The sequence below is a fragment of the Anser anser genome (assembly GCF_964211835.1).
Source record: "Anser anser genome assembly, chromosome: 2".
In the NCBI taxonomy this organism is placed as follows: domain Eukaryota; kingdom Metazoa; phylum Chordata; class Aves; order Anseriformes; family Anatidae; genus Anser; species Anser anser.
In genome coordinates, this window is record NC_139721.1 from 96,705,702 (window position 1) to 96,719,324 (window position 13,623).

Consider the following 13,623-nt stretch of genomic DNA (forward strand, 5'->3'; position numbering starts at 1 on the left):
CCAGTGCTGGAGGCGGGCAGCACCTCCTGAGCCAGGTTTGTCCCATCTCTCTTTTTCCTGGCTTAGATGTTATGCACAAATGTAATGGAAGTGTTTATGATCAAATCCCTTCCTTTGGGACAGATCTGATGTGTTTTATTTTACCTCCCATTAATGTCATTTACGTATGATGCTAAGAAGAGACAACATCACATGTTCCTGTGCCAAAGCCAACCTGGCAAAAGGCAGGACTTGCTATCTGATTTAAGTGGGAGAAAGAAAGATTTAACATCGGGAGGGGGTAAATTCCCAGCTGGCCTCTAATTCTACACATGCATATCCCCTGTTTGTCTGACCAAATTGCATATTTCTAAAGCTTCAAATTTTTCTTTAATTGGTGTAAGAGCTTCACAAATGCATGAGGTCTAGTGAAAAACAGCACTGCATTACACACAATTCTGGGTTATCTCACCACTCTTTTGAACCTCAAATGCAAGAAAATAACCCGGCTGATGAGGGGATAGAGTGGTATGCTCTGCAGGTTTACACGCTGGGGAGCAGCTTGGGAGCTGCCTATATACAGTCTAAGTGCTGTTGTTTAGATTTGTGTTTCACTACAGTGATAAAGTGGAAACCATTCCAAAGACCTCAGTGCTAGCAAGATTTTTTTCCTTGTCTATTATTAGCACTCTGCTTTAGCAGCAAGCACTCGTGAGCCAATACGCACAATTTTAAAGGACTTCAAAGTGTCATCGGGAACCAAGTGATATGTATGTTAAAAAGGGTTTAATGGAGCTGCAGTCACTGTAGCACAGCGGCTTTTTATAGCAAGTTTTTACAGTGTTAAGAAAAACATTCTGCAGATTTCAGTAGGGCTGGCATATGGATAAGGTACTTTGCACTATGATTTTTGTTTATCTGCTATTAAAAAAAAAAAAGCAGAAAAGGGGAGCTGCTCTGAACATTGCTAGCTATACGAAGAATGATAAGCAGGAACAGGTCTGCAAAGCTCAGCAAGAGCTATTAGCTGTATTTTGAGTGTATTTTTTTTCCTAAAAAAAGGAAAAACATACATTTGCAAGCCAATGGCTTGGTTTAGAGAATGAATATATACAGTGATATATATTCATATTGAAATTGTTAACCTTTTTTTTTTTTTTTTTTTTTTTTTTCCAGAGCCACTGGATTACAAAACTGTGGACCACAAGGCAAATTGTTCCCCAGAGCTGAGGCAGACTTTCAGTGACCATCTCTGAAAGCGCCTTAGGTTGGGCTCCCGCTGAAGAGAAACCTTAAGAAGCCATTCACAAAAACCATGTTAAATACTAGAGATGACATGATTGCTGTGGGGTCATATTGATCTGCAGGAGTGGCTGAGGATTTGGCAGGGAATCATTGATTTTAAAGATGAGAAACTGCTGATTTATATTATCTGTGTTTCCCTTTACAGCACCGTTTACGAGTCTGCTTTAATTATGCCTGGGAAGTCTGTAGAGATGCCAAATGAGACAGGCTCCTCATCGCACTTCAGCGTCCTGCAGCGAAAGCCTGCCCACATCTGGGAGAGCCGACTACAAGCCTTCAGGCCAGGGAACGGCTGGCTGCAGCCTCGTCTGGGAGAACAACACAGGCAGGAAAACCCTTTAGCTGTTGTGCCTGCCCGAACAGGGAAAGATCAGCATTTCCAAACCTCGTAGGCAGCTGGCGGATGCACACAAGGCTGGTGGGAGCAGGGCTGCCCCAGCCCGCTCCCAGAGATGCAGCTCACTTCGCTCCCACTGTTGCCATTGCGCCAGCAGCTGCCAGCCCATCCTCCTGACTCGGTCTCTGCCACCAGCAGCCTCTTTCTGTTATTTTTTTTAATTTTATTTTTATCCCATCCTCCCGTATGGAAACCCTGCTCTAAAGAAGCAGGAGAGTATTTATTTATTTACTTATCTGAGCGGAGGAAGGCAGAGGAGTGCTGGGGTGGGGGGGAAGGGTTTTGTGGGTTGTTTTCTTTTTGCAACACTAGTTGCTCAGGGGAGTGTCTTGCGTTATTAATGCTGAGTGGCTCCGGCAGCTACTGTGGTTTTAAGGTCGTTAGTCACCCGCTGCTGGCGCAGGAGAAGCGAGAGCGCTGAGCCAGAGCTGCTCAGGCAACCCTCTTTGTCCCGCCAGGCCGGCAGGTTGGGAAGAGCTGCAAGCGGGGCCGCGGGGCCATGGGGGGGTGCGGAGAGCAGCTGGGGCCGCAGGGACATACCCCCCTCACCATGGCCATGGGGTGAGTGTGGGGTGCTCCCTGCGTCCCGTAGGGGCAGGCCGGGGAGCAGCCCTGCATCATATTTTACACCCCACGGGAGCTGCCAGTGCGACAGGGATGCAGGATGCTCCCCGCACATTAAGGGAATGCAGGTGCACGTGCGCTCTTCCCATCTGATTGTTGTTTTTCTTTTTTTTTTTTTTTTCTCTCTCTTTCCTTAGGATGAGGGCCTCTAGGCAGACATTTCTTAATTTATTCTGCATCCTCTGGCTGCTGCTGCTGCTGAAGGCTGCCTCTTGCTCCCCTCTGCCCAGCGGAGACGACTCACTGCCCCCTTTGCTCCCCTCCGGGCTGTACAAAGGACACACCTGTGTCGGTATGTATGCAGGCTCTGTTTGCCTGCCCGGCTAGTTCATTTGTTACGGCACTGGTGAGCAGAGCACTGCTGTGCACATCGTAAATCACTCCTTTATCTGTTCCTACAGCTGTACTGCAAAATACTCAAAGTCTTTGGCGAAATTGTCACTTAAGATGTTGCAAGGCCAGTGTGGGGTCTGGAGTTGTTTTATGATATTGTTTTTGAGCGGCTGCTTCCCAAAGTTCACGTTTTTTTTGCTCTACAGGGAATGGTGTCTGAAGCTCTGGCTTCAGCATTTATAGGTCTGGGACCTGGAAAACAGGTGGTGGTGGCAGTTCCTGATGCTAGTTGTGGGTCAGTCTGTGTAGTGTGTAGCCACAGGAGGACACGCTGTCCCCCGGCTCATGTAGGGTCTCCTCGGTGATTCCGTTTCCCAGGAGACCACTCTTGAGAGTAGCTGGTCCTTGCTTGGGCCACAGAGAAAGGCCTGGAAGGTTGTTGCCCAAGGTGCTCGCATGCTGCAGCTGAAATTCCCCAGGACCTGCCGGCATGGCTGATCCCTGTGCTGGTTTTGGGGCCAAGGGGTGCCAGCAGAGGGGGACACCAGGGTAGTCCCATCTGCTGTGGTCGCTGGCAGCCAACAAACTGCCAGGGCTTCTTCCTCCCATCTCTCCTTCTCACGAGTGCATCTGCACTTCCCATGTGCTCCCTGAACAGGACTGTGGCAGCCCGGCTGGGGCGGGGGGGGGGTACGTTTTGGCAGCCCCCTCCCACAGTACCAACATGCCTGTGAGGATCTCCACAGCAGCTGTGGCTGGGAGCATTGTGCAGCCCTGACACTCCTGACTAATTTCTTCCCAAAGCAGAACTGGTGACGCCAGTGTCAGCGTGACCTGGGGGTATCTCTGCGTCAGGAGGGCTGTCGGTGCGACACTCTGTATGCCTAGAGGGATGTGGCGGCTTGCATCTTTCATGCACACAAATGTATAAACCACATCCATCAGTTAACTTTATGACCCAATGTTTTATATTGTCTTTTTTTATCTTTCGGGGCATTTTTGTGCCGTAAACATAAATCACGTTGCAGTTCTCCATGCCTCAGAAGGCAATATTTTAACCAAAAATTATTTTCATTGTGTCTCAAGGAACACAATTAGAAATAATTCTAAGCTCGATTGAAATTTTGTTGTTGTCGTTGTTTGTTTGTTTCCCATGCTCCCAAGCCACCCAAAGTGTGGGTCTGAGCAGCGCTCAGGCAGGGTGAATGGAAAGCAGAGTGAAGTCATGGTGCTGGGACTCGAGTAGCCCCAGCCAGGGCTCAGCTGCCAGCCAGAAAATGAAAGCAAGTGGCGAAAAGCAGAAATGGCTGCCTGGGACCGCTGCTGCTGGAACAGGTAGTGAGAGGGAAGTGGTGCTTTTTAATGGCCAGATCTTTAGTCAGCTGCATTTTTAATGGCACGGAGGAAAAGGTGAGCATGCTTCCCCTAGGATTATTGTAGCTGAATTTTTAAAATTTCAGATCTGAGTGTTGTCTGCCCTTTCGAGCTACTTCATGAGCACCTAGTTGCCCCATCGAGGCTCAAAAGCCCTAAATGGCCCCCAGAGACTTTCACCACTCCTGTAAGCCACAAGAGAGAAGCCTGCAGGGCATTGAAGTGGCACGAGGCAGGGCTGGTGCCCACAGGCACGCTGGCTGTGATCTAGGCCCAGCGATCACCCCAGGGCTTTGTGGGTTAGCTGCTCTCTTGGCTAGCTCTTGGAAAGGAGGACGAGCTGCCTGTGCCTCTTCCCTTTCACAAAGGGGACAGGGGTGGTGGTTGCACTGGAGCAGGGGTAGCGTCTGGTTTGGTGGCCAGCCCTCCTCAGAGCAGAAATGAAGTCGAGATGCACCACATCTCTGGGAGAGCAAGTGTGATTTCCTTTCAACAGCTTGACCACAGACCCTGTTAGCTCAGTTTTCTGTCTGGGAAGGCATCAGAAGAGAGTTGTGAGAACTTCCGCTGACTTTTTGGCCATATAGACCAAGGCAGCATTTTTAACATTAGAGACGCCTACTGCGAAACGTAGAGGAGTTTTTCTTGAAGAAATGGACTTTCTCAATTAAATGCTTGGTCAGGGGGCTAATCTTTTGAAAACATTTGTCTCATTTATTTTTTTTGTAAGTGAAATGAGGTGTCTGCACATTGAATAGTCATTTCTGAGCACTGCTCTGTGTGCACAACCCACGTGATGGAGATTACTATGTTAATAGCCAGTGCCAGTGAGGAAATAGATGCTCTTTCAGTTACAAAACACAGAAAATATTTTCCATAAAATCTTTCCACTGAAAGTAGCACCCACCTTGAAGAAGTATGTAGAAATTATATGATGGGAGAGCAAAGTACAGCTCTGGTACCCCAGCTGAATGTGTTACAATTTGGTCACCCTTTTTCTGCTCCCCTTGCTAGCGGCACTCCCTGGGTAGGCACCACCTCCCCCAGGATGTTCTGGTCATACTGGGGAAACGGCTGGGTCATTTTTGATGCATTTTCCTGGGGAAAAAAAAAATATAAAAAGGCTGCTTCATTCAAAGAACGACTTTTCACAATTGACTTGGTATAAAAAAAAAGCATCTGGAACATGCTCCCCCTAGAAAGGGATTTAATGCTGCTGCCTTTTAGAATTATGGAAAAAAGGGGGCAAGGACCTGGTGATAATCCTCTTGGCCTTGAGATCGGATCCAGTGCTCCTAAGTAATTCCTAAACATCTCCAACCTTCTTTTAAATAGGTACTAGAGAGCAGAGCTTCCACATGGTCTTTCCTTGGTCCTGTCTTCAGAGAAAGCTTCCCAGCACCTGACAGTCTCTTTTCTCCATCCATGAAAGCTGTCTCCTGCCTCCCCAGGCTGGGGAAATGCTCCCTCTTCTGCATATAGTGAAACCAGCTCAGGTTCTCCCTCTGGTCTTCTTGCAGGCTTTGCATGTGATACACTCTTCTGCTTTGTCCTAATGACAGGTGAAATGGCTTTCATACGTTTTCCTCTATGTGAATACCCATGAAGATGTTTTTTCCTCATGCAAAGACAGTGAGTTTATGGTCTGTGCACTGTTTTGGGAGCTGGATGCTAGATTTGGTTTTAGTTTCTGGGTTTGTTTTTAATTGGCAGTATGTCTTAAGGGATTTCTTCAGGACAAGACCTAGAAAACCTCTTGCTAGAAGCAGCCTGAGAGTTTCATTGGGGCATCCGGAGAGCAAGATGCTGTGTGTTTTTCTCTCAGGAATTAAGTATGAGTGTGACCTTTGAATACTCAGCTCAGGCCTTTGACATTTCCCATCTGTTAAATGAGGAAAATACCACCCATTTCACGAGGCAAGTAAACGTTTACTTAAGCTAATGCTAATGTACCCAAAGATAGTACAGTAACCCCCAGTAACTAGTAATGCCAATGTTAATATTTCTTTATATGTAAGATGATGTTCATTATTTATATACTATTTCTGAAACTGTTGTAAAGGTTTTATTCCCCTTCTGAATTATGACAGAGCCCTTAAAGTGTCTGCAAATTGTCCTGTACTCTAACAAAGTCAAATTCATCCAGAAGTGTCTGAAGCACCCTCAGGAGAGGCAGAAGTTGCCCTGGAAAACAGGGGAGATGCTGAAAGACAGGAAGGAACTGCTGCATTCATCTCTTCAAAATGGTGAAAAAAGGAAATTCGGGGAACTGTAGGTCAGTTAAGCATCAATTCCTGGAAAACTCATGCAGTAATTAATCAAAATTTTTTCAAAGCACCTTTCAAAAATAAATATGAATAAGAGCCTAATGATTTATCAAGGAGAATCAGTGTCAGACCAACCTAATTTTCTCTGATGACAGGATAAGAGCATGTAGACACAGAAGAAGCAGTAGATGATATAGCTTGATTTTAGTAAGGCTTTTGGAACCACCTCAGCACTAATCTGATGGCTGAGAGTTGTGTGACACTGATTAAGTTTCTACACAGCACAATAAAACTGGTGAATGGCCTTGTTCAGAGAGTAATTACAAATGGCCCACTCCCTATGCGGAAGGATGTACAAAATCAGATCTTTCTTAGACCTCAACTTTGAATGTACTATCATTCCATATTTTGTTTAGCCTGGATAATAGAGTGGTATTAAATTAATAGCTCAGATAAAACTGAGAAGGCTTGCAAGTATAGTGTAGGGCAGGATTATATTCAAAACAGTCTTGAAAACTTGGAGTAGTTGTCCCACAAAAAAAAAAAAAAATTATTTCAACACAGGTATGCAGATGAGGAATGGCTGGCTAGGTAGCATCCCCAGGGAAGATCATCTGGGCTTGTAGTGGCACAATGATGGCATGCTGTCAGGATGAACGCACACACTGCAGACACCAAGATGCGTGAACAGGAGTTAGCTTGCAAGACATGTGAAGTAACCCACTACCTTTCTCAGCACTGACAAAGCCCCTGAGGAATTTCTGCATTCCCTTTTGGGGCTGTGCATCAAGAATGAAGCAGAGTGACTGGAGATTTCAGAGGAAAACAAACATAAACTATAAAGCATGATTGAATAAATTGGAGTTAATTAGTCTAGAGAGGACAAACTTGAGAAAAGATGTTAAATCTGTTCTCAAAAACATTAAAGGGGTGATTTATCCTCCAGGATCCTAACAGACACAGCAATAAATAATGGAAATAAATACTATTCAGATTAGGGGCATTCAGGTTAGGAAGAGTGTATTCCAGTGGTAACAATAAGTAAGCACTGTCATCAGTTCCTGAGGAGGCCGTAGAAGACCTCATTAGAGGTCTTAACATTTCTGTGTCTACCCTGTCCCTTAGGAACAGCACGGACACCATTGATTAGCTGCTAGACTAGAGGTGTGTGTAGGATGGCTTCTTCCCGGACGGCGTTTCTGGCTCTCTCTTGTGTGACTGCAAGCATCATTTGCAAATAGCAGAGTTTATTTATTTTCTCCCCAGCAGCAGGCTGCCCTGCTCTTTTTGCCGATTAACTTTGGCTGCCCTTTTTGGAATGAGGCTATTAGTCAGGAAGTGCTCGATACACCCGGACAGCAGCGCTTTCCATCTTCTTTGCTAGCAAAGTGAGATCCTGTGGGTCAGCAGCCAGGGAAGCAAATTTCACTGCCTTTGTGCTCAATATAATGCCGTTCTCAGTAACCTTCATGGGTTACCTCTTCCGTTCACCCATGAGAATGTAATTCCTAATGTATGAAGATGTGTGGTTTTCAAACATATTTTCAGCTCCGGTTATATTAAAAAATGGATGTTTCGGAGCTGCCCAGCTGTACAAAACACCAGCTCCCACCTGTGTTGATTTGTGTGATAGTCGATGTCCCCAGCAGCTCGCCTCTGTCTAGCTGTGTGTGGATGCGGGGATGAAATACGCCCGCAGAGTGGCAGCAGGACCAGTGGAATTTGGAGCTCCCAAAAACTTTATGCAGTGGGATTCGCCAAAGGGGGCTGAAGGCTTTTCATCACCACGCTCAGACAAAGCGGATGTGTGCATATTGTCTGGGGAGGCACCATGACAGCACCTATAATACACACCTCGATGAGTCCTGTAAAAAGGCCATGCCCGATATCGGTGTAGCACCACGATGGATCTCACTGAAAGTCTGGGCTTGGTTTCGATTGCAGTTAACTCGGTATCAAGCTGCAGCACCTCTGTTCACTTCACTGACATTGGTCAGTTAACACAGCAGCAAAACTTTGTCTGATGATCAGCAATAAATAGCAAATTTAACTGCAGCCTTTTTTGCTACGATTGTTCTTCGGACAGAAAAACCACAGGCATGAGTAGTGCGGAAGATATGAAAGCAACTCTTAAAAAGGAAATATTTTCTACAGCAATTTGTATTTTTCAACAACTGATGGTAAAAATTTAATTTTCAAGATCACCCCAAGTCCTATTGAAAGTTTATGACTCTAAAATGTAAATATATCTACTGATCTCAATAAAAAGGTGTGCTTTGCATACCTACCTAAATACGTACATTTGGGTGTAAATACACACACATATATGTGCATATACAGACATGGGTAGTCTTGTATGTCACTGATGCTTGCCTTTAGTATATGTTTTCTTTAATCTTATTTATTTAGTATTGTCTGTTTGATTGCTGATTGCCACAACATGTGTGCCTCCCACTCCTGTTCATATGTTAGCCCTACACAGAACTTCAGAACAACCTGCTTATATTTAAGGCAATCATTTTCAGTGCTTTTAGGAACTGTACATCTGAAACAAGTTTTGTGCATTCCAAATCTTAAAATGGTCAAATCTTTGAAGACTGGATGAAATTATCCATGTGGCTTACTGTTTGGCACAGGACAAGGGAACAGTCCCAATGTCAAGAGATAATAAAACTGCCTCTGCCACCATTCAGGCTTCAGTACATTTTTAATACTCTTCCCAGATTTGAAAATGAAAAATATGTTAATGGCACACATACATTTTTTTAATTAATTAAAGTAATTTTCCATTGGAAATGCCTGGGGTTATAGATCTTGTTAAATAGGGCTCTTTAAAGTATACTACAGGAAACACCAGGGATGCATTTAGCTGGCAGGTATAGATACCAGAGTGTTCCACTAGATGGAAACTAAATTTTCTGTACCAGCGTAACGATATCAGAGTCCTCATAGGACGTCTTAAGGAAACAGTAATGAATGAGTAGAGCTCTGAAGCTCAGGGTCTAAAGTGTCTTACTGCTGTTGCATGAGCTGCAGAGGCATGAGCAACAGAAATGATAATTGATATTCCAGGGTTAGCTATTTTTGTTACAGAGCTATGATACACTTGAGATACTGCTATATTGACATCAAAATTTCAAAAACATCTTTACCCAGTATACTATATGTGATTTTATGCCCAGTGTCAGTTTTGGGAGTACTATACCATTTAGCATTTTCAGGATATTTTATGACACTTGGCAAATTTATGGCAAAAAAGGTCTTGTATACACCAACATATTAGAATACAGATACCTATAATTATATTCCATCACATCAGTATCTCTATGAAATACAATACCTCTAACTGTGAATGGAATAAGAAACAAAGTCTGAGTTAAAAGACTTTCATAGTCACATCCCTTTCTAAATAGTCTTTCAAAGCAACAAACGCTGCAGATGCACATGGAAAATAACAATCCTAACTTTGCTTATACACTTACATCTGTTGAGCTGACTATTTGCATGCTGGAAGGAAATCCAGAGATTTCAATGGGTTGTTCTTTGAAGGTATCAGCTCAGTGCTCAGAAGCAGCAGTAGAATGCAAAATGGGTATGGGGAAGTATTAGGAAAGGTATATATAGTGGAAAAGAAATCTTTCCTGTATTGGGCATTGAATATCCATGGTCTGTCTGCACCTGGAGTACCCATGTACAGTTTTGTTCCCCATCTCAGGGGAGAAAACAGTAGACCTGCTGACTTCTAATTAGCTCCCCACACTCATTTCAAATAGGAATGCCTTATTTGGGGTTGAACTGGACCTGGATTAGGCAAATTAGGAAAGAGATGTTTTTACTCCAGAACATTAGCATCAGCATGAGAAGTCACAATATGATCTGATACACTTTGTAGACTACCTCTGGGAACTCGACCTCTGTATAATTCATTTTAAAAGATGTACTGGAACCCACAACATGAAATGATCGTCCGAAATGGAAGAAGTGAAGCCCATGTTTCATGAAAACTTTCGTCTTCTATATAGAACCAGGAATGTGATAGATGGATTTGTTTTTACAGGGGCTTTACTGCTGCAGACAGGTATTTGAGGCAGAGGCCTGTTCACCAAGTGAGGCTCCAGCTCCTGCCACACAGGGAGCAGGCAGGGTAACTACAGCCTAGTGGGCAGGGCTTGTGGAGAGCTATTTGTGTCCAAGGCCACTTTTCTTGGCTTATTTCCTTCTTGTGCTTCAGGGGTACAGCTAATTTATAGCTGGGGAATGGTGATATGGCTGGATGGGCAAGAAAAGACTCCAACACTCACGAGCATGAGCAAAAAATGGCAAAGGAGGATGTGCTAGGTGCCAGAAATCCATTTAACAGGACAAAAATATCCACAAATCCAAAACTCAGAAAAGCATCTCTCAGCATCCAGACACTCCTTGACATCTGAAGGTATAATTCTAATTATAGATCCTTTCAAACATGTGCAGCAGAAGTGGATTAAGTTAAATAGTCTGTTCAAACTGCCAGAGGCTTTGTGGCTAGGAAGTGAATCTCTAGCTCTGATTTTATTATTGGGGTATGATTTTTTTTTCCAAGAGTATTGGAAACATCATTTTATTATTACATGCTATTTTCAAATACACAGGGAGAAGTACTTCCTGATGTGTATTTTCAGATTACTGCTGCTGAGCAAAATGGTTATGGTTCTCTCTTATCTCTTCAGAAATTAATAGCAGATGGGACAAACTACCACTAAAAGAGACAAGTGTTTTATTAATACCAAAGTCTAGTTTCTAATGGCTGGTAGGCATTATACCACCAATGAATTTCTTCCAGAGAAAACATCCTTCAGCCTGGCAAGGTGTTGAAACCTGTTATTGAAGTGTGACAGCAAAGTCAATTTCTTGAAACTTGTTTCTAACGAAATTCGTATGCAACTACAAAAAAGAAAAGTTGAGCTTTTCATCATCTTTGATTATGAAGCCTATCTACCCAGACCCAGACCAGACCCTACACTGCAGGGAAGTCCAGGAAACTGCCCTAGGGTGAAGGGTGTTAGTGATTGGACATTCCTTGCTGAGAGGCACTGAAGCACCAATTTGCCATCTGGACAATCTCTCCAGAGATGTTTGCTGCCTGCTGGGAACCCACAGTCATGATATCACGAAGAGGCTACCAAGCCTGGTAAAGCCAAGGAGCTAAAACCCATCCCTACTTTTTCATGTAGGGTTGAATAAGGCTGCAGTGAGGTGACTCTGAAATATCAAAAAGGGTTCTGTGTCCCTCAGAAAGATGTTGAAGGGATCAGGAGCACAGGTACTGTTCTCTATCCTCCCAGTTGGAGTCTGGGACCCCAAAAGAAGGAGATGGATGGATCAGGTGAACAATTTGCTGCATGGCTAGTGCCATACTCAGGGGTTTGGGTTCTACGATCTCAGACGCACCTTTGAGAGACTGGGCATGCTGACACTGGATGGGGTTCACCTGAGCAAGTGGGGCAAGAGCGTTGTGGGCAGCTGCCTGGCCGAGGGGAGCCTGTTGCTGAGGCCTTCCTGCTTCAGCTACAAGAAGCGTTGTGCCCGCAGGCTCTCACCTGGACGTGGACCTCGACCCCTGGACGTCTGCTGGGAGAGCAGCACAGCAGACTGCAAGCAACTCAGGAGACTCCTGCGGTGCACTAAGGGTAACTTCAAGGCCCAGGTTTGTGGCAAACCAGCCAGAGGAGAAGCATTGCTGGGCCTGGTGCTCCCCAACACAGACAAACTCGTTAACGAGGCTGAGACTGGAGGCAGCCTGGGCTGCAGCAACCACACCATGGCTGAGTTTGTGATCTGAGGAATATGGGCCCGGCATAGAGCAAAGTCGGGACCATGAACATTAGGAGACCAAATTCCCAGCTATTTAAAGAATTAGTGGATGAGACCCCATGGGACACTGACCTTGGTGACAGAGCAACTGATCAGAGCTGGCAACTCTTTAAGAACACTTAGAGTGCAAGAGCTCTCAATCCTCATGTGTAAGAAATCAAGCAGGGAAGGCAGGAAAAGGGGATGGCTGAGCCATCAGTTTGCCTGCTGGGCAAACTGAGTTGCAGTCAACAGCTCTATGTCCAGGTGGAGGCCAGTGACAAGTGGTGTTCCTCAGGGGTCTGTCTTGGGACCAGTGCAGTTTAATATCTTTGTTAATGACATAGACAGTGGAGTCAAGTGCACCCTCAGCAAGTTTGCAGATGACACCAAGCTGAGCAGTGCAGTTGATATACCAGAAGGAAGGGATGCCATCCAAAGGGACCTGGACAAGCTAGATAAGTGGGCCCATGTGAACCTAATGAGATTCAACAAGTCCAAGTGCAAGGTGCTGCACCTGGGTCGGGGCAATCCCAGACATGAGAACAGACTGGGAGAAGAACTCATTGAGAGCAGCCCTGCAGAGAAGGACTTGGGAGTTCTGGTGGATGAAAAGCTCTACACAAGCCAGCAGTGCATGCTTGCAGCCCAGAAGGCCAACTGCATCCTGAGCTGCATCAACAGAGGGGTGGCCAGCAGGGTGAGGGAAGTGATTGTGCCCCTTGTGAGGGGGATTGTGCGGCCCCACTTGGAATACTGCTTCCAGGTCTGGAGCCCCCAGCAGAGGAAAGATGTGGGGCTGTTTGAATGGTTCCAGAGGAGGGCCATGAGGATAATCAGAGGGCTGGAGCACCTCTCCTGTGAAGAAGGTCTGAGAGAGCTGGGACTGTTCAGCCTGGAGAAGAAAAGGCTCCGGGGAGACCTCACTGTGTCCTTTCAGTACCTAAAGGGGGGTTATAAAAAGATGAAGAGTGACTTTTTACATGGGCAGATAGTGATAGGACAAGTGGGTATAGTTTTAAACTAAAAGAGGGGAGATTTAGATTAGATGCTAGAAGGAAATTCTTTGCTCAGGGTGTTGAGGCACTGGGACAGGTTGCCCAGAGAAGCTGTGGATGCCCCATTCCTGGAGGTGTTCAAGGTGAGGTCAAATGGGGCTTTGGGCAACCTGGTCAGGTGGGAGGTGTCCCTGCCCATGGCAGGGGGTTGGAACTGTGTGATCTTTAAGGTCCCTTCCAACTCAAGTCATTCTATGATACATTGCTTTGTATGTGCCCAGCTCATAATGATAAATAAATCACATGTAAATATGTAGTAAATTAAAAGCAAGCAATAGTTGCTAATGACTGTCCAGATCTGGAAGTGCTTTTCTACAGATCCCAGAGTATTAAGAAGTTTATATTCTCACACACAAGTAATCATACTTAATTATAGCAGTGAAATTTCCACAGTTGAAGACATATGATTTCCCCCTGTCATTTTTAGCTATTTTCCATTTTTAGCCTACAGGATTAA

The 13,623-nt window shown here is 45.1% G+C and overlaps 1 protein-coding gene across 5 annotated transcripts in view; it reads left to right on the plus strand.

Annotated features, from left to right (window-relative positions):
* The first annotated feature begins 1,460 nt into the window (after nucleotides 1-1,460).
* Nucleotides 1,461-13,623, plus strand: part of AOAH (acyloxyacyl hydrolase) — a 77,854-nt gene continuing 65,691 nt past the window's right edge. For 3 of the 5 annotated variants that reach the window (XM_083826089.1, XM_083826090.1, XM_083826091.1), the window contains exons 1-2: nucleotides 1,461-1,609; nucleotides 2,443-2,597. In XM_083826089.1, the coding sequence (XP_083682215.1) occupies nucleotides 1,476-1,609; nucleotides 2,443-2,597 (289 nt within the window). In that variant the 5' untranslated portion in view covers nucleotides 1,461-1,475. Of the gene's footprint in view, nucleotides 1,610-1,940; nucleotides 2,148-2,442; nucleotides 2,598-13,623 lie in introns of those variants that run through there. The other 2 variants (XM_083826092.1, XM_083826093.1) reach the window with 2 other exon arrangements.